Source organism: Heptranchias perlo, chromosome 21 (genome assembly GCF_035084215.1).
Source record: "Heptranchias perlo isolate sHepPer1 chromosome 21, sHepPer1.hap1, whole genome shotgun sequence".
In the NCBI taxonomy this organism is placed as follows: domain Eukaryota; kingdom Metazoa; phylum Chordata; class Chondrichthyes; order Hexanchiformes; family Hexanchidae; genus Heptranchias; species Heptranchias perlo.
The window spans coordinates 35,097,327-35,118,814 of NC_090345.1; the positions used below are offsets into that span (position 1 = coordinate 35,097,327).

Sequence of the window (21,488 nt, forward strand, 5' to 3'; positions counted from 1 at the left end):
CATTAAGTTGGGCTAACTGCTATCAAAAATGCATATATCAGGAAGATTTCAGGTTTGCCCTGCAGTCTGTTCCGGGTTGGTTGACCTCAGACAGGGTAATGGTAGGGGTGCAGCAATTGGCCTTGGCCTAGGATAGAAAAAGTTGGTCCTGACTGCTATCATAGGATTCCTTGTAATAATTGATTATGAATAATATAGTTACTTGTAGCAATTGCAGCAATAATTGCTAACTACTTATTTAAAAGTTTTCACTACTTTACATGACTGTCACACTACAGACATTATACTTGATATATAAGGCCAACATCACTCATGAACAATTTTTTTTAAAGTACACAATGATAGAAAGAAACCTAGTTATTGTCTGCTATTGAAGTAACCTGCAAAGGTTGTTGAGATAATGAGGGGAGGAGCCAACCACCCCCCAGATTGTCCTGGAGTTTCCAGGAATTAAAGATTAATCTCCTGGACACTGCTAAAAAAGATTGATATCATGGACAGGACATTTTGAGGCCTCTTGCCTTGTGGAAACGGGGCATTAGCACTCTGAAAGTGGTGGGGTATGAATTAGTGCCCTGTTCCCACCAATGGTTTGGCCCACACCATACTCCCAAGTGCCTGAGTCAGGTGGTAGGTGCTTCAATTTTGCAGATTGGAGTCCTCTGAGATACATAGGACCCCAATTAACATTTTATGATTTAACTGCGCACAGAGCACGCGCAGCTCACACTCCACACTGTTTCAGCCAGCAGCCCAGTGCTGCTCCTTCAGGAGCACTGCTGAGATCTTACTTGTTAGGGAACAACGTTGAGAACAGATCCATCAGGCCCATGGAATTGAAACAGTCAAACCCAGTGGCATTACTGCGGTAATAAACATACTGACAAAATATCAACACAGTATTGCTTGCAGGAGCATGGGAGGGCTTCAGTAGATTCAGTTTTGGTAGATCTGAGTTTGGCGAAATAAGGTCTTAATGTACTATGCAATTTATTAGGCTTTTTACTAGGCCTAATGTACAAGGCAAATGTAATTAGGCAACCTACAGAGAAATGTTAAATACATTACTATTTTATATGAAAGTAATCCTAACATTTTATTGGTGCCTTTTCTTTCACAAAAGTTAGCAACAGAATAGAGGAAGAGAGTCTACTGTTCTATTTTAACAATGGAAAAAAAATTACAGACAAAGATGGTGAAACTTCAATTAAATACGTGAAACTGTTTTGAAATTCAATTGGATCAATTATTTCCAATATTGTTTCGTTGTAGGGTGATCGAGAAACCTTTGAAAACTATTACAGAAAACAACGAAGGAAACAAGCAGGACTAGTATTGCAACCACAGTCAAACATGGTAATGTTCGTGATGATAGTTATCAGTTGCACATTATCTTATGTTTAATATGTTTGCGATCATCTGATCAATTTCTCTTTTTCCTTTCTTACTAGCATGAAACTGTTGAAGGCTACAGAAAATATTTTAACCAGATTGTTGGGTAAGTCCTTGTGGCCTGTTGAAGGCTCATCAGCACACTTTTATGTTGGGGAAGGTCGTGTCCCAAAAAGTAACGATGCTTTGCAACTTCAAAACAACTACAATTTTTGTATGCACAGTTGTTCTAATGTAGATCTGGTTGCTGTAGCAACTACACCACAATGAAAATAGGGTCATTTCAACAGCAGAGGCGGAAGCTGGTATAGCATATCGGCTCAGTGGTAGCACTCCTCTCTAAGTTAGAAGGTTGTGCATTCAAGTCCCACTCCAGAGACTTGAGCACAAAATCTAGGCTGACACCTCAGTACAGTATGAGGGAGTGCTGCACTGTCGGAGGTGCTGTCGTTTGAGATGTTAAACCAAGGCCCTATCTGCCCTCTCGGGTGGATGTAAAAGATCCCATGACACTATTCAAAGAACAGGGGAGTTCTCCCTGGTGTTCTGGCCAACATTTATCCCTCAACTAAAATCACTAAAACAGATTATCTCGTCATTAGCGCATTACTGTTTATGGGACCTTGCTGTGTGCAATTTTGGCTGCCGTGTTTCCCTACCTTCAAAAGTACTTCATTGGCTGTAAAGCACTTTGGGACATCCTGAGGTCGTGAAAGGCGCTATATAAATGCAAGTTTTTCCTATCTCTTTCTTTACCAATGCAACATTTGACCGAGTGTGGCATCTAGGAGCCCTAGTAAAATTGAAGTCAATGGGAATCGGGGAAAACTCTCCAGTGGCTGGAGTCATACCTAGCACAAAGGAAGATGATGGGGGGTTGTTGGAAGTCAACTATCTCAGCCCCTGGACGTCACTGCAGGAGTTCCTCCGGGCAGTGTCCTAGGCCCAACCATCTTCAGTTGCTTCATCAATAACCTTCCCTCCATCATCAAGTCAGAAGTGGGATATTCGCTGATGATTGCACCGTGTTCAGCTCCATTCACAACCCTTCAGACAATGAAGCAGTCCATGCCCGCGTGCAGCAAGACCTGGACAACATCCAGGTTTGGGCTGATGGCAAGTAACATTCGCGCCACACTAGTGCCAGGCAATGACCGTCTACAACAAGAGAGAGTCTAACCACCTCCCCTTGACTTTCAACGGCATTCCATCGCTGAATCCCCCACCATCAACATCCTGGGGGTCACCATTGACCAGAAACTTAACTGGACCAGCCACATAAATACTGTGGCTACAAGAGCAGGTCAGAGGCTGGATATTCTGCGGCAAGTGACTCACCTACTGACTCCCCAAAGCCTTTCCACATCTACAAGGCACGAGTCAGGAGTGTAATGGAATATTGTCCACTTGCCTGGAGGATTGCAGCTTCAGCAACACTTAAAAAGCTCGACACCATCTAGGACAAAGCAGCCCGCTTGATTGGCATCCATCCACCGCCTTAAACATTCACTCCCTTCACCACCGGCGCTTCATGGCTGTAGTGTGTACTATCTACAGGATACACTGCAGCAACTCGCCAAGGCTTCTTTGCCAGTACCTCCCAAACCTGCAACCTCTACCACTTAGAAGGACAAGGGCAGCAGGCGCTTGGGAACGCCATTACCTGCACGTTCCCCTCCAAGTCACACACCATCCCGACTTGGAAATATATCGCCGTTCCTTCATTGTCGCTGGGTCAAAACCCTGGAACTCCCTACCTAAGAGCACTGTGGGAGAACCTTCACTGCACAGACTGCAGTGGTTCAAGAAGGTGGCTCACCACCACCTCCTCAAAGGCAATTAGGGATGGGCAGTAAATGCTGGCCATGCCAGCGACGCCCACACTCCATTCTTAAAGCAATCTTTTAGTACTGAACTAACCTGCTCAGCAAACCTGCTTAAAGAAAGAAAGACTTGTATTTATATAGCACTTTTCATGACCTCAGGATGTCCCTAAACGCCTTACAGCCAATGAAGTACTTTTGGAGTGTAGTCATTGTTACAATGTAGGAAATGCAGCAGCCAATTTGTACACAGCAAGATCCCACAAACACCAGTGTGATAATTATTAGATAATCTGTTGAAGTGATGTTGGTCCACAGATGCTGCCTCACTTGCTGGACTGTACATTATACAATTAGTCCAGTAATACTGTACTGTACATAATATATATTTTTGTCTAGTAATAGAGCACATATATTTTGTCTAGTAATCTAGTAGTGTACATATATTCCAGCAATATAGTACCGTACATTATTTTATAAGAACATAAGAAATAGGAGCAGGAGTAAGCCAATCGGCCCCTCGAGCCTGCTCCGCCATACAATAAGATCATGGCTGATCTGATCCTAACCTCAAATCTAAATTCATGTCCAATTTCCTGCCCGCTCCCCGTAACCCCTAATTCCCTTTACTTCTAGGAAACTGTCTATTTCTGTTTTAAATGTATTTAATGATGTAGCTTCCACAGCTTCCTGGGGCAGCAAATTCCACAGACCTCCTACCCTCTGAGTGAAGAAGTTTCTCCTCATCTCAGTTTTGAAAGAGAAGCCCCTTATTCTAAGATTATGCCCCCTAGTTCTAGTTTCACCCATCCTTGGGAGCATCCTTACCGCATCCACCTGATTAATTTTTAATCTAATGTAGTACTATACATTAGATACTTTTAGTCCAGTAATATACTGTACATTGTTTCTAGTATAATACTATATGTACATTATAATTTCTTGTACTATGTAGTACATATTAGTCCAGTAGTCTGGTACCTGTATATTAGACCAGTAATACAGTATTGTACGTACATTAGCTATTTAAGTCCAGTAATATAGTACCGTACAGACATTACATTTTTTAGTCTAGCAACATAGTACTGTACATTATATATTAGTACTATAATACAGTACTGTACACTTTTTTAGTTCAGTAACATAGTACATATATATATATATATATATAGCCTAGCAGCCTGCATGAGGAATCGCAGTTGTCTGTGTCCTGAAAGGAACCAGCAAGTATGGATCTGTAGAGCAGCGAGGTGAGTGAACATGAGGTGTAGCAGAGTGAGAATAAAGGGACTGTGTGTGGGATGGGGATTTACATGTGATCTTTGAAAGAGCCAGCACAGGCACGATGGGCCGAATGGTGTCCTTCTGTGCTGTATCATTCTATGGTTGAGGGATAAATATTGGCCCGGACACCAGTGAGAACTGTCCTGCTCTTCTTCGAAATAGTGCCATAAGATCTTTTACATCAACCTGAGAGGGCAGACGGGGCCTTGGTTTGAGTCTCCTCTGAAAGGTGGCACCTCCGACACTCTCTGTGCTGCACTGGAGTGTCCGCTTAGATTTTGTGCTCAAGTCTCTGAAGCCACAACCTTCTGACTCAGACGGGAGTGCTACCAACTGAGCCACAGCTGACACTTTATAAAATATGTAAATATAAAAATTACTTACAAAATAGCTTACATATTATAAATGTGTAGTTTTTGATTCTGTAATAGAGTACTGTATTTTTTAGTATTTAAATCTTTTTGGTTTTCCGATTTTAGATTTTTTGTGGTGGAAGATCACATATTACATGCAACACAAGGGTTGGTGACCAGAGCATTTACTGATGAGCTATGGAACATGGCACTTTCAAAAATTATTGCTGTCTTAAGAACCCATTCAGTAAGTTGTCAAATTGCAGTGTTTTTAAGTAATTCCTATGAATAAAGAAACCATAGACATTTTTACACTATAAATCAGGGTCGTAGGAGAGAGGCATGCAAATTGAGACCTTGACCTTCACGCCTCTTTCACCTGCCTCATTTGTGACGCTGCTCCAAATTCAGTTCTGTTGGGTGTTTTTCAATGTGACCTTGAACCTATCTGTGATTTTCATTGTTGCACGTGTACAAAAGCCTCTGTAGAAAGAGAGTTTTCTTTGACTTTTTTCAACTACTTGGCTAAAATGAGCCAATATGCTGTGTCCAAGATGAAAGTTGAGGGTTGGGGGGGGGGGTTTAGGTGCATAGAAATAGAACAATTAAACAGTTTGATTTAGCAGTACCTTGGAATGATGCAGAGGGGGTTCTGTGCGTCGTTTATGCTTGTGCCGTGACATGGAATGGTGTCATGATGCAAGTGCACAGAACCTGCTCCATGCGTTTGGTGGACAGAATAGGAGGCGTGAAATCTGACATAACGTCACTGGATTTACAATAATCTGCATCTTTGTTTCCATTGGAACTCCGGAGGGCACCTCTTTCATATTTGTGATTGCTGTTAACTGTGGAAGGGCTGTGTGTCTGCCATTGGTAGCACTCTATCAAGGCGCAAGTGCCTCATGTTCATTGACGGGTATGTGTCAAAGTGATGAATGGTTACACCTCTTTTCTTTGACTTTTTTTGTAATTAAAAGTTACTTAAATTTGGGAGAGGGCCTGCCAAGCTTTTGTTTATCTCAGCAGAATTAGGCTTTGAGCCACAGCCGTGGGCTATTTGCATAATCCTTTAGTGATTTACAACTGAGTGAGCCTTACAAACATGCTCTTAGTCCAGGAGTTTAGAATATGCAGAGATAATCTGCTGTTATTGTTGCAATCTGTCCTCATTAGTCTCAACTGACCTCTTCATTAGATCAGATTGAATAGTTCAGTATTGAAAGCACCACCAGGAAATAGTTCCTAATTATCATTCTAAATGCTCTGTTTTCAAAATACACCCCACCAGTGAAACTAGCAGCAGAGTCCTTATGCGCCAAATTAAGATCTTTGCAATACAGCAGGGACATTATGTAGTCCATGAAGTGAATAAAGTACTTGCTAAAACATCTATACTAGGTTTATTATAGTAGTTAACATGAATTGTGCAGTGTCTGATAACTTAAGCATTTTAAATCAAATTAACTGGATGCTTTTATTTGTGTGGCGTATAATTTGCAATTAAATATATATAATGTGACTAGCGCATTTTTGTTTTGTACAGCTGAAATTTAGAAAAGACAAATGGTCATCAGGGGCTAAATTTCCACTTCAACTAGAGACCACTGCCATCAACACTAAACCCAGCAGAGAAGTTAGAAAGTTAAGCTTGTGGCATCTGCCACTGTGAACAGAAGTTGGATTAGTCTGTTGGCTCCAAACTGGAGTTGAAATCTTTAATGAGGTTTATTTCTGCCAGTAGCAAACTGGAAGCACATTTATTGTACCAGTGCTGCCCATTGCTGATTTTTAACTAAACTACTCCAGTCATTGTTTGCTCTCGGTAGTTAAATTAATGATAGTAAAACAAGTGCTACAGAACTGACAGAATGAAGACTATTGCCAATGCTTGTATTTAGTACATAGCGCAGAAGGCAGAGGGCTGAAAGACTGCATAGAACCCTGGATGTTCCTGGCATCATCCTTGAGAGCACATTTGCTGCCTCAGGACTCAATATCTGGATGTAACTGTTACTGAACTGCCAGTTCATGGGATTTGAACATGGTGACTACAGAGCTGACTTATAATCCTAAAATAAAAACAAAAAATGTTGGCAATAAACGAGAGGTCAATTAATTTCTGTAAAGAGAACAGATAGATTAATGTAATAGCTGACCATTATGTGCAGAGCACTATTTGCCTGTTTTGGTCTTGGATGAAGTACCCATGAAGAAAGTATTCAGCTGGCAATTTTTCATCCTGTTGAAAACTAGAAAAGCATGAGAGGATAATGTACACAGCATTAGAGAATAATGCAATTGCTCCATGTTATACAAGTTAGTAATTTCACTGAGGGATGTAGATAATATCATTAATTTGAAAATCATCTGAACCCTGAAATGAAATTGCAACCTTGGTGTAACTCCCATCTATCTATTTTTGTTATTTTCGTAATGTATATATTTGAGTTTGTGGCGTGATCCTAGTCCCTTTTATTTCCTCACCAGTGTCAAGTGACATGGTTGTTGACTAATATGCTCCTGTTTGTGCATATTGACATCCACACTTGAGTGACTAATAATTGTAATTTTATCAATACAAGTTTATCAAATAATCTATAGTTGATGAGCAAAAATAATGCCATAGTAGTATAGTATAGAAATGTATTATCCTGTTAAATAATATACTGATGGTAATGGAAAATAACAGCCTGTATCTATTAAAATGCATATTATATTTCTGTTCTCTGTGGGAGAACACAGTCATATGTTCTATAGAAAGTATTAACTTGTCTTCATCTTGTGCTCCTAGTCCTATTGCACTGATCCTGACCTTGTCTTGGAGTTGAAGAACCTAATTGTTGTTTATGCTGACACTTTGCAAGTAGGTATTTGTTCAGAGGTTGTCTATGTCTACTGTTCTAAATTGCAAAGTAATCAAAATCTTTCTCTTGAAAATTTCTAATGGTTACTGCATTGTTAAAAGAAGTGGTATTCTTAATTTTAGTATCTCAGTCTCTATTTCAAAATGGTAGGAAACTCTAGATTTCTATTTTGAAAAAATCTGTAAACATCTTGCATTGGTGCAAATTATTTTTGGCATCAAACCAAAACAGAATGTTGAGTATAACTGACAAATTCAATCAACTTAGTATTTTTGCTGGTAGTTGAGATTACCTGACAATGGTAGCCCTGCATCTCTTTGGCTTTACGCCAATTGTATTATTACTAATATTTCCAGCTTAAACTGAACGATTCTCCGGCTTATTTGATAAAGCCAGTGTGCAATGACTAGATGGAGCAGAAGACCCCACATTCAATTGCTGGTATGTGTTGAGTTAGCTGATCTTAATTGGACTTCAGTAGGGATGTTACAGCTGGCCTTGGTGCCCCTGGGCTAGAGAGAAGGAAATCAGCAGAGGATTGTTGCTCCTGATTGATATCCATTGACCCTTGCTGCACTTTGTGGATGTTTGTGTGGACATCAGGTGAAGACTGGAATCAGGCTCAGCTGAGATGTACTGCAGAGTTAAATAGCCTGCCATCATTCCCAGCTAGGTTCGCCCGTGAGCAATGGACATTTGGGTAAGGCCTAGACAGTGCCAAGTGCCCACAGAACCATACTTCAATTGGAATCAATGCCTTGAGGCGAGGAGAAGGGAATAGTAAGCTGTGTAACTCCACATTATCCTCTTGCACTAGTCCAAAAATTATATCCGTATTGTGCCATTGGAGCAGTGTAAAGTTGTATTGTTTGCCTACGTTGTTTTGCAATCAGATGAAGCAAAGCTCTTAAGATGTGTACTTGAATGCATGCACAGACCTCTGCTCGCCAGATTCCAACTGCTGGAGATGTTTTTAAACTAGAGAACTATGTAATTGCTCTATTAGTTATATTCTGTCATCTTTTAGGTTGTACCTAATGTGCAAGTACCCATCTGGGAGGCTGGGTTGATGATTCGCTCCGAGGTGCTATCCAGTATTCCTATGATTTGACACAGAGGAAATTAGTTAAATTAACTTGGAACAAGATGAGCTTAAAATTTCAAGGGCCACCAAAGAAGTAACACATTTTGGCAGCGCTCAGCTCCCTGTACCATTAACAAGTTCTCACCAGAACTTTGGATCATTTTAGGATATTGATCTAAAAATCAATGTTATTTGGAACTGGTCACTCCAGTAACTCAAACTGCTTCAATTAAAAATTTTCAGTCTCCTGGCTTGAAATCATCATTATTTCAGAAATCTAAATGAAGAGCCAAGGCTCATTGTCCAAGATACCAACAACATTGAAAAGATTAGGAAAGAAGGCAGGATAAATCAAGAAGTATTGATAAGCTGAGGACAAGCTTGGGTCTTAAAAGCCTGCAGACTCTGGGAGGACGAGAACTCTAAGGAAGTGAAGATTTCGCAGTTTTGATATAGAATGTTAGATTAGGAGACATTCTACCGAGTCTTGTTTCCAACACAGTAATCACAGAGGAAGCTTAGTAGGAACTAGAGAGTAATCAGAGAAGCAATAGCCATCATATTATTGATAAAATAGAGACAAGGAAGACTGTGATGGAGAGAGACATACAGATAAAAGGAAAGGTAAGAGAGATTGTACGGTAGCGGTGAGGGAAGGATTTCAGACTGAGAAAGAGAGCGGTTGGGGACCTAGAGGTGAGGAAAGGAATACAGACTGAGAAAAAGAGGGGTTGAAGGCTAGCGATGTCTATTAGCCAACAATTTTATCGTGTATCCTGTCCAGGCGTGGGGGAGGGGTTTTAAGATATGGAATAATATTCAAATCTTGGAGAGAATTATACAATATGTAAAGGAAAATGCTGCTTTGTTTTTACGGACGCACTTTTAAAGATGTTGGGACAGTTTACTTTCTATAGTTTGATTATACTTAAAGATTTTTGATGTTAGATGTATACAATTGAGCTAAAATAATATTCTTTCCATATTTTTGTTAAAACTTGGCCCCTTACTTCGCTTCTCAATATTGATAATTATCCTAAGTGCAATGAAACCGATTTAAAATTAAGTATGCCTATCCTAGAGTTCGAACATGGAATTTGGGACTGAAAGATACATCAGTTCTAGTGCAAGTACCTTGAATTGGGGAATGAAATAAATAATTCCAGCTTCCCAGATGGCTGAGTAAATGTACTGAGAGGTATGGTACTGAGTCATGACCAGGAAGGCCCAGGTTCAATCCCAGATTTGAGCTCAGTTAATTAATCTTAGGCAGGGAAAGAGTAGGAATCTCAACACTTTAAATTCCCCAGGGCCAGGATTAAAAAAAACAGTTGGGGTTCCATTGACCACTTCCATACTCCCAACCATTTTCTGGAAGTGCATCTGTGCAACTTGTCAACCATCTTCTTGAAATATGATCCCATCGCCTGTGGGACATTGAAACCCAAAATATAAGTCATTACCTTTTCAGTCAGCATAATACTTTAATGCACAGCAGCAGGTAGTCTCCCTTGATCTAGCTTCCCTGACAATGGAAGGTCAAAGCCCGCTATCAATTGCATTCAATATTAAACATATATAGTCGCTTGGTTAAAGTACTGGGGAAAGGATAGCAGCTGTGGAACTCTAGCATTTGTCACTGTAAGGAGAGGATAGGCAGTGGGAGAAAATGGAGGGAAATGAGTGGAGAAAGCAAGGAATAATCCTTCCTTTTAGATAAATCATCTGTTATACATCTTCTGGGCCCAACTCTTTACTGATAACCACAACTGGACCAAAGCTTGACCTATGAATGTACCTTAAACATTATGACTGTCTTAATTTATTTGTAATGGCATTAGAGGTGGTATTTTTGGCTGTAATGGTCCCATTCTCAAAACCCACTTGGCTAGAATGATTCTTCCTTTAGTAGGATGCTGCAGCCAGAATCTGCCCTCAAATCTTTCAAATGTTTCCAGGATGTTAAGTTTTCCTGAACACAATTGGAAGCCTGAATGCACCAACATTTCCACAGTTTAGGTACTTTCACTTCGAGGACTTGTATCTTGAAGTGTACTCACACGACATTTAAGCAATGCCGGTGAAGAAATGTTTGCTTCCCTTTATAGGCCATTATCACCACAGACACACCACTTCGTTCCCATAGTTCTTAAGGTTGTAGAAATTGAGGTTAATCTCTTCCCCTCCCCCACCACCACTGTTAAAAGAATTGTGAAAAGCTACAAAACTGGCTTGACCACAGGCAGAGGCAGCAGCAGCAGCATCCCAACCAAAACAAAAAAGTCTCATTGGAAACACAGCTACTACATGAACCCCAACCTAGACTAATCCTGAATATTGTCACTCCTCAGCGTTTAATTTTTGCCATATACCTTAAATGCTGATCAACTTTTGTGAATTTGTCATGCTCTTCTGCATTGAATCTTTTTGTTGTCTCTTGAGTCTGATGTGTATTCTTGATTTCACTTTTTCTAGGGTTATGGATTTCCTGTGAACAGACTCTTCGACCTATTACTTGAAATCCGGGATCAGTACAATGAAACCTTATTAAAGAAATGGGCAGTAGTGTTTAGGTTAGTAATGTTGATGAAAAAATTATATTGTGGTCACTTGTTTTTTAAATTGCCATTTGTCATTACCTTCTCTCAGCCATTTTCCATCTCAAAGCATTTCTGTTTGAAGTTCAGAAGAGATCCAAAAAAGGGAATAAGAGGGGCAAAGAGAGAGTTTGAGAATATATTAGCAGCTAACATAAAAGGGAACCCAAAAGTCTTTTATAAACATATAAATAGTAAAAGGATAGTCAAAGAAAGCATGGGACCGATTCGGGACAAAAAGATCTTGTGGAGGCAGAGGCTGAGGCACTGAATGAAAACTTCGCATCCGGCTTCACTAGAGAAGAGGATGCTGCCATTGTAGCATTAAAGGAGGAGGTAGTAGTGACATTGGATAGGATAAAAATAGATAAAGAGGAGGTACTTAAAGGATTGGCGGGACTCAAAGTAGAAAAGTCACCAGGTCCACATGGGATGCATCCTAGGTTACCGAGGGATGTAAAGTTGGAAATTGGGGAGGCTCTGGCCATAATCTTCCAATCCTCCTTAGATATGCAGATGGTGCTGGAAGACTGGAGGATTGCATATGTTACAACCCTGTTCAAAAGTGGGGAGTGGGATAAACCCAGCAATTGCAGGCCAGTCAGCCTAACGTCGGTGGTGGGGGATCTCTTGGAGACAATAATCCGGCACAAAATAAATTGGCACTTGGGAAAGTATGGGCTAATAAATGAAAGTTAGCACGGATTTGTTGAAGGAAAATCGTGTTTGACTAACTTGATTGAGTTCTTCGATCAAGAAACAGAGATGGTTGATGTGTATATGGACTTTCAAAAGGCATTTAATAAAGTACTGCATAATAGACATGTTAGCAAAATTAAAGCTCATGGGACTAAAGGGACAGTGGTAAAATTGGATGCAAAATTGGCTAGGTAACAGAGAGCAGAGAATGGTGAACGGTTGTTTTTCAGACTGGAGGGAAGTATACAGTGGTGTTCCCCAGCGCTTAGTATTAGGACCACTGCTCTTTTTGATATATATTAATGATCTGGACTTGGGTATAGAGGGTATAATTTCAAAGTTTGAAGATGACACTGAACTCGGCAATGTGGTAAACAATGTGGAGGATAGTGGCAGACTGGTGAAATGGGCAGACACATGGCAGATGAAATTTAAGGCAGAGAAGTGTGAAATACATTTTGGTAGGAAGAATGAGGAGAGGCAAAATAAACTAAATGCTACAACTTTAAAGGGGGTGTGGGAACAGAGCGACCTGGGGCTGCACGTACACAAATCTTTGAAGGTGGCTGGACAAGTTGAGATGGCTGTTTAAAAAAGCATATGGAATCCTGGGCTTTAATAAAGGTATGGAGTACAAAAGCAAGGAAGTTATGCTAAACCTTTATAAAACTCTGGTTAGGCCTCAGCAGGAGTATTGTGTTCAATTCTGGGCATCAGACTTTAGGAATGATGTCAAGGCCTTCGAGAGGGTGCAGAAGAGATTTACTAGAATGGTACCAGTGACGAGGGACTTCAGTTATGTGGAGAGACTGGAGAAGCTGGGTTTGTTCTCCCTAGAACAGAGAAGGTTAAGGGGAGATTTGATAGTGTTCTAAATCATGAATGGTTTTGACAGAGTAAATAAGGAGAAATTGTTTCCAGTTGCAGAAGGGTCAATAACTAGAGGACACTGATTTATGGTGATCAGCAAAAGAGTCAGAGGCAACATGAGGAAACTTTTTTATGCAGCGAGTTGTAACACTGGTGGCAGACTGGTGAAATGGGCAGACACATGGCAGATGAAATTTAAGGCAGAGAAGTGTGAAATGCACTGCCTGAAAGGGTGGTGGAAGCAGATTCAGTAGAATCCTGGGTCTCTCTGTTCCTGCACCCCCTTTAAAATTGTATCATTTAGTTTACTTCCACCTCGATAATATCGCCCGTCTCCGCCCCTGCCTTAGCTCATCTGCTGCTGAAACCCTCATCCATGCCTTTGTTACCTCCAGACTGGACTATTTAAATGCTCTCCTGGCTGGCCTCCCATCTTCCACCCTCCATAAATTTGAGCTCAGCCAATTCTCTGCTAACTCTCACCAAGTCCCGTTCTTCCATCACCCTTGTGCTCGCTGACCTACATTGACTCCTGGCCCTGGAGCGCTTTGATTTTAAAATTCTCATCCTTATTTTAAATCCCTCCATGGCCTCACCCCTCCCTATTTCTGTAACCTCCTCCAGCCCCACAACCTTCCGCAATCTCTGCATTCCTCCAATTCTTGCCTCTTGCGCGTCCCCGATTTTAATTGCTCCACCATTGGCGGCCTAACCTTCAGCTGCCTAGGCCCTAAGCTCTGGAATTTCCTCCTTAAACCTCTCCGCCTCTCTCTCTTTCCTCCTTTAAGACGCTCCTTGAAACCTACCTCTTTGACTGACTAAACTTTTGGTCACCTGTCCTAATACCTCCTTATGTGGCTCGGTATCAAATTTTGTTTTATAACGCTCCTGTGTAGCACCTTGGGACGTTTTACTACGTTGAAGGTGCTATATAAATGTAAGTAGTTGTTGTTGTTATAATGCCTCTTGTCATTTTTCCTTCCAACATGCGTCATCTTACGCTGCTCTGCATTAAATTTCACCTACCATGTGTCTGCCCATTTCACCAGTCTGTCTGTCCTCCTGAAGTCTGCTACTGTCCTCGTTGCTTTCTACATTTCCAAGCTTTGTCATCTGAAAACTTTGAAATTATGCCCCCAAACCCAAGTCCAGGTCATTAACATATATCAAAAAGAGCAGTGGCCCTAATACTGACCCCTGGGGGAACACCACTGTATACTTCTATATACACTATATACATTTAACACAATAATTAGCAGTCTGGCCCAGTGAATACATATGGATGGCTGGTGTGGAAAATGAATTCGCAGAGGCTGTTCTTCTGAGCATGGGGCTTGGGTACATTGTTGGGATAGAGTGGAAGTAACTTTACTCTGCATCCGGCCAATGTTGTACCTGGCCTTCTCTCTCTTGATGCTGACACTTGGTGCAAAAAATATAAAGTGCTGCAATTCCAGCCCTAACATCCATCAGTTAATCATAAAATCTCACCCCCCCCCCCCCCCCCCCAAATTTCTCAATTTTCAAAACAAACACAAAAAACATCAAATTATTTTACTATTGCAATACATGGTGATGTAATTATTAGCGCTGTATCAGAATACTAGTGTATGTCCTCTGTAGAGTTTACTTAATCTGAATATGGTGCTATTTCACAGGGTTGTTTAATTCATTTTTTAACAGAGAGATTTTTGAGTCCGACAACTACAGTCCCATTCCTGTAGCAAATGAAGAGGAATACAGGATGATAATTAGTCGATTCCCATTTCATGACTCTGAACTTGAAAAGGTTAGTGGCATTATTGTTATAATCAGTAGATTTATCTTGTTGATCACCCAAATTTGATTCTGGCGTGTTTGGATTGCAATTTTAGCGAAACTGAGAAGCAGTTTCTGCTTCAGTGTTAAATTTGCAGTAAAGCTCTGGAGTGAGGTCTCAACCCGATTCTAGAGGGGAATGCTGTGAAACTTCCAGGGGGCAGTATCATACTTCTTAGGTTTAACACTGCATGGAGTATAATCTACTGACAATTCAAAGTTTTTTTTTGTGCTTGAATTAATGTAAATAACAGCATAGTGGGAATTTAGTGCTAAAATAATTGAAGTATCAGATTATCTGAATTAAGCAATTTTGAATTAAAAGGAATAGACTGTAGAAACTATTTTACCAAGTCCTCAGGAGGTTGTTTGAACCTTGTGGAGCTGACGGTCCAAAGGGTTGCTGGCAATATAAACAAGATTCTGCCAGCTGCGAATGGATACTGTAGTGAATAATCTGAGATCAGTAGCTACAGTATAACTCCACCCCAAGTATCCGATAATGCATTAGATTGTACCTTCAAATTTATTTCTTTGGACACAATTTTAAATTGGAAAAATTGGAAGATGCTAGTAGTGTTGTGGATCTTTTTAGCTCTGGCACCAGGTTTCAAATCAGATCCACACTTTAAAGTTTCTCCTCTAGCTTAAAGTGTCCTTAATAATGCCAGTTTCGGCAGTCTTAATCTAGGGGTTGAGTAGATATGAATTTTCACATAATTTGACATTGAGATTATGTTGGCCGTCTCACTGAGAGCTATAGAGACAGTTAGTGTAGGAAATTGAAGGTTATACTTTTGCAGTAAGGGCTGCTCTTGGAGGTTGCGTTAAGACATATTAGGCAGTATAGGGGGCATTACCCTATATGTAACTTGTGAAATACTTGACTGGAATATAGTTGATCACTGATGCTAAAGAAAAAAGAAAAATGTCAATTTCCTAACATTGACATTGCTCATTTTGATCAGAAATTTCATCCCAAAAAGGTAAAAAGGAAATCAGCGCAACTGAAAACATTTAACTCCTCCCTGACCTTCCAAAATACTAGCCAAACTTCAAAAATACCAAGAATAGTGCTATTTTCTGCTCTATTTTTAAATCCATTCATGAATATTGGGATGGGATGTTGTCCTTTTGCTGTCGAAACATAATGCTTTTTGGTAGCAGAAGGTGCAGTTGCAGCATTGTCATTTTTTAAATTTAAATTTTATCCCTTTATCAAATACCTTTTTGGTTGAATGAAAGAAAAGGAGATCAACCCCACTAAACTCCATGTTCCAGAAAGCCAAACCCTCTTGTCCACAATGAAGAATTGTGTGGGTGATATGGTAGTGCATCTATTATAGTTGTAATTTGCGCATGCAACATTTTTCTTTTTAGCATTATATTTGTCCGATAAATGAGAACTTGGGCCCGATGTTAGCAGGCCTGCGGGTTCCTGGCCGGGGGGCTATCGGGCGCGTGGGTAACGCGCCCGGTGAAATGAGTGCGTCCCCCGCGCGATCACAGGATAATTGAAGTCATTTACCTGTGGTTACGGGTTTTCCGCTGCTCAGCTGCGCGCCGGCGGCCTGCGCATGCGCAGTGACGTCTGAGTGATGGTGGAGCTCTATTTAAAGGGGCAGTCCACCAATGCTCCTCCTGCTGCAAACAAGACGTAGCACACCATGGAGCACCCCAGGGGTAAGGCTGCCCCACGATTTTCTGACGACTCACTCCAGCTGCTGCTGGACGGGGTAAGGAGGAGGAGGAGGGAGACGTTGTTCCCCAGCGATGGAAGGAAGTGCCCTGCCTCAGCCACCAGGAAGGCATGGGCGGAGGTGGCCGCGGAGGTTAGCAGCAGGGGCAACACCACAAGAACATGGATCCAGTGTCGCAAGAGATTCAATGATCTCACTAGGTCCGGCAAAGTGAGTACACTAACGCATTCTCCCACACTCCGTCTTCCACATCACCTCAAACACCTCACAACCCCTTCTGCACTGCCACCACAGTGCTCCCGCATCAATCCTCACAGCCACTCAACTATCATCCTCACCGTGCCTGCACGTACCCACCGTCCCTGTCCCCATTCGAACACTACCACACACCCCAATCCCCATACAATGGGATGGGCATGTGGCACACGCATCCTCACATCCATCTCCCACACGCTCAACCCACCCACACCAATGCTTGAAGCGTCTCACAATGCAATCATCACTCAATGACGCATCTGTGTTTTGCCTTGACAGGAGAAGAGATGCAAGAACGCCCGGGAAAGGGCACGCACCGGAGGGGGCCCGCCACACGAGGTGGTTCTAACGCACGCAGAGCTGGACGCCTTGGAGATCAGCCACACGCTGCATTGCCTGTCCGTGGCGGATTGCGAGGCTGGGCTGCAGAAACGTCCGGTAACGGAAAGCTGACACTCAGCACTCATGATCGCGAATGATCTTCGCATCACTTGGCATCTGCAGCACCTCAACATTTGTCCACATGCCTGATATTGCCCTTTGTTCTCTTGCAGGGCCATCTGCGAGCGCCGTGTCTGTGGAGGGCGATTCCTCAGAGGACATGCCGGTCTCTGAGGGTCCATCGTCACATATGAGCCAAGCATCCACCAGTGCAGATACACACACCTCGGTGGGTCCCCCTCAATTAGTTGGGATTGCACATGGTGAGTCACCGCGCACATGTGAGCATGAGCAGACCCTGGTGGCAGGGGCAGCCGCGGAGGGTCCGCGTCGGTGGGAGCACTCTTCTCCAGGCTCTGCTCAGCCGGACCCAGATGCTGAACCCAGGGGGCCACCAGTCAAAAGGAGAGTCGTCGAGGGGCACCAGCACATTGCCGAGGTACTGGAAGAGGTGCCACGTGCACTCTCCACAATCGCGCAGGTGATGGAGGAGTCCAACTCCTGCATGAGGGTAATGGTGGCACAAGTACAGGAGGGTATCCGCGAGATAGTGTCGCGGGTAGGTGTGGGAACGTCTGCGGTGGAGGAAAGGCTAGCCTCCCTCGAGCGTCACGCACAGCTCAACATTGAGTCCATCCAGGCCCTGACAACGGCTGTTCGGATTCAGGGTGAGCAAGGTTCTGCTGCCATAAACAGGCTGACAGATACATTAGAGGTGGCCTTGCAAGGTGTCTCACAGGTCATCCAAACTGTCGTCCAGCAGGGTGGAAGGAGTGATGTGGGGCTCGGCCATGAGAGGGAAGATGGTGAACGGGGACATGGAAGTGGGGACGCTACTCAAAGTGCCCCCAGGTCTCACCCGTTGCTCCCCTCTCAACCAGTACCCGCAATGGTGCCTCCTCTCCAGGTGGCTGAGTCTGCCTCTGCACAGGTGCAGGAGGAGCAGTCTGTGGAGGTGCCCTCACGGGCACCGAAACCCAGGGGGCGTCGGCCCAAAGCATCTACCCGGTCAGGGCACGAACAAGAGCAACCTGCCACTACCTCTGCTGGAGCCACAGGGGTAGCACCACGTAGGGGTTCCCGCAAACGTAAGGCTAGGGTGTTATGAACACAAAGGGAATGCACCAGGGTGTGTGACAATTTGTTATGTTTTTATTTAGTCGTTTACTGCACATACACAAACACAATTGTTCTCCCCAATACTGCCACCTCTTGTCCATTCTTAAGCGGCTTGTGCAATAGGTCCCTTTCGTGGGGCTCGTCATGACGACGAACACCTGGTCCCACCCATTGGGTCACACTACAGTGGGTGCAGGAGTAATGGCACCACTCTTCTGTGGAGGGAGCTGGTATGGCCGCTCCTCTGTGCACGTGATGAGGTCTGGACGCCTCAGACAGTCTGATGTTAGGAGAACCGTTGACATATGAGTGCCTCCCTGGCCTGACGAGCATCCAGGTGAGTCTGTGTTCGGCCCATGGGTCCGTCCTCGTCCTCAATATGGGTGGCGGATGTGCATGGGGCCTCCTCCAGTGGCACCCCTCTCTGTTGTGCAGGGCACAGCAGACAACTATAATTCGTTCCACTCTGAGTGGTGCGTATTGGAGCGCTCCCCCAGAACGATCAAGGCACCTGAAGCGCATCTTGAGCACCTCTATAGCCTGCTCAATTGTAGACCTGGTAGCAATGTGGCTGTCATTATATCGACGCTGCGGCTCGGTGATGTGGTTCCTCAGAGGTGTCATAAGCCACGTGTGCAGGGGATATCCCTTGTCGCCGAGGAGCCAGCCGTTGCCGGTGTTGGGTGAGTGGAAGAGGGGTGGGACGGTGGCATCATGGCAGCTGCCAGGCTATCTGGCGTACACGTGTTGGAATCTCTGGCGGTGGTCACAGATGAGCTGGGCGTTCATGGAGTGATACCCCTTCCTGTTGATGAACTGTCCTGGCTCATGTGGAGGTGCCCGTATTGCTATGTGGGTGCAATCGATTACACCCTGCACCCGTGGGAAGCCAGCCACAGCATGGAATCCAACCGCCCTCTCCATCTGGCTGCAGTCATCCATGGCGAAGTTGATGTAGGGCGAGGCCCTGTGGCACAACCCATCGGTAACCTGCCTTATGCACTTGTGTGCAGACGACTGACAGACCCCGGTGATGTCCCCGGTGGCACCCTGGAAGGACCCGGAGGCGAAGAAGTTGAGGGCAGTGGTGACTTTGACGGCGACGGGTAAGAAGATGCTGCTTGGTCCATCCGGGAGCAGCTCGTCATTAAGGAGGCTGCAGATGTCGGCGACTACCTGGCGACTGACTCTGAGCCTCCGTATGCAGTGCTGCTCAGAGAGGTCCAGGAAGCTGAGCCTCTGTCTGTAGACCCTGTGCCGATGATAGTGCCTCCTGCGACACATCTCTCTCTGCGGTTGCCCTTCCTCCTGCTGTGCAGGTGGATGTGCCACAGCACTGTGTTGTGGGGCTCCACGTATTTGAGGAGGACGGCGTGGCCTGCGAGGCTGCTGAGGCTGGTGATGGTGTTCGTCCTCCGAGGAGGTCAAGGCGGCCCCCATCTGGAAGGTGTAGGTCTGAGGGGTTCTGCAAGGTAGGTAAGTGTGTCCTCGCACCGGGGTTGCGGTTCCACGTCGGTGAATCTTCTTGCTAGGAGGAGGGTGGTGGAGGGCAAGCGTTGCCCTATGTGACGGAGTGGCCTCCTGCGTTGGTGAAGGGTCCCCCCCCTCCTGTGGAATGCACCTTGGCAGCTGCCACAGGCTGCTGGCTGCAACATGTCCGTTTGAAGTGAGCGTGTTTCCCCCAGTATGGGAAACAGTCTCCGTTCAAGGTAAAATCCCACCCTTCCTAATAAAACAGCTCAATCAGGCCTGTAAACGACCTGAACGAGCAAGATAAATACTTACAAGTGGCATCCCGCTGGCTTTAATTGCGTCCCGGAAGTGGGCGGGTTCGGGACGGGATCCTGTCCCGCTCCGGGATTCCGCGATTTTCGGGGCCCCCCTGCCGAGAACGCACCCGATAGCGGGTGGTAAAATCAAGCCCCTAGTTTCCGAATGGACCTATGAAATATTTTGAATTGCACATGAAGTAAATTAAGACTTATTTCACAAGCTAAATCAAGTTAAAGTTAATCCTATGATACTCCTTTACGTAAGGCTTTTTCATAAGTCTAGGAGTGAGATTACACCTTGTGTTAGAATAGGCACTTTAGCTATTTCACTAGTTCCTCAATGTTAGTTTTAGATTGAGTTTTGACGAACTTGTGAACAGAGTGCTCAGTGCTGACCTCAATACTGCAAAGTTTGTGTGGCATAGGTTTCAGGCAGAGCTGCTCAAGACATGAATAAGTCCACAGCTGATTATCCTGTTCCTTTATAATATCTTGTCCCTACAGGCCTTCAGGTGATCTGTACTTTGGGTATATTCCACAGTGATATAGTTAGGTTAGTTTCAAATTTCTTCCTTGTTTGGCTACTTGTTGACTATTTGGTCAATGATCTTGTGTTTTCTGTTTCCTCACATTTCCCTTTTGAAGTGCCCCATTTCATCAGGGTGGTTTTGCCATGGGCTTTTCCACAGTCACTTTTAATGATCTGTAATTAAATGATCTATAGCTGTGAGGACCTGCCAAATGTTCCTGCAGATAGGAGTGTAATGTTATTGCAGTGTTTTTCATTTAACAACCTATAAGAGAAGTAATAGAAGTATTTAGAAAAGTCAAAATTAAGATGAATCTCCGATCTGCTATTTGGATTCTAGTGCTGTAACACTAGCCAACAGGGAAGCACAGGGCCATGAGAATATATTATGTTTATAAAGTATAATATTGTGCAGTCCTAAAAATGTTCAAATACATTTTCTTTTTAAATTGCTCTAATAAAATATTTTGATTTTTGCACAGCAACCTTTTCCAAAGAGGTTCCCAGTGTCTCTATCAGTACCTGAGATCTACAAGGAGTTCAAGGAATTCATTTATGCAAGCCTTAAATTTTCAGAATCTCTTCATCGCAGGTGAGCATAAGATAGCTGAAGTGCAAATGTCATACTGCGTGGCTGGGAATGAAAGCTAAAATACGTCTGCCAATTTTAAGTTTGTTGCAGCTGTTGTGTATTTGTTAAAGATTATGTAAAGCTAAACAAAATGGGTGGGAAAAGCCATAGATATTAACTAGTATAATTCTTCACCTGAAGTCTTAATTAATACGGTGTCGATGTTGCATTTACAACATTTTTGCTGGTTATAGATACTGATTACCTTAATTTATTTTCTTCAAATTCAGACTCTAACAAAATAATTACATTTC

The 21,488-nt window shown here is 43.4% G+C and overlaps 1 protein-coding gene across 6 annotated transcripts in view; it reads left to right on the plus strand.

Annotated features, from left to right (window-relative positions):
• The window catches only part of LOC137340123 (exocyst complex component 6-like), a 186,240-nt gene that overhangs the window by 81,795 nt on the left and 82,957 nt on the right, over positions 1-21,488 (plus strand). For all 6 annotated transcript variants that reach the window (XM_068002450.1, XM_068002451.1, XM_068002453.1 and 3 more), the window contains exons 9-15: positions 1,273-1,356; positions 1,452-1,498; positions 4,979-5,099; positions 7,647-7,718; positions 11,279-11,376; positions 14,653-14,758; positions 21,086-21,195. In XM_068002450.1, coding sequence (XP_067858551.1) covers positions 1,273-1,356; positions 1,452-1,498; positions 4,979-5,099; positions 7,647-7,718; positions 11,279-11,376; positions 14,653-14,758; positions 21,086-21,195 — 638 coding nt within the window. The remainder of the gene's footprint in view (positions 1-1,272; positions 1,357-1,451; positions 1,499-4,978; positions 5,100-7,646; positions 7,719-11,278; positions 11,377-14,652; positions 14,759-21,085; positions 21,196-21,488) is intronic.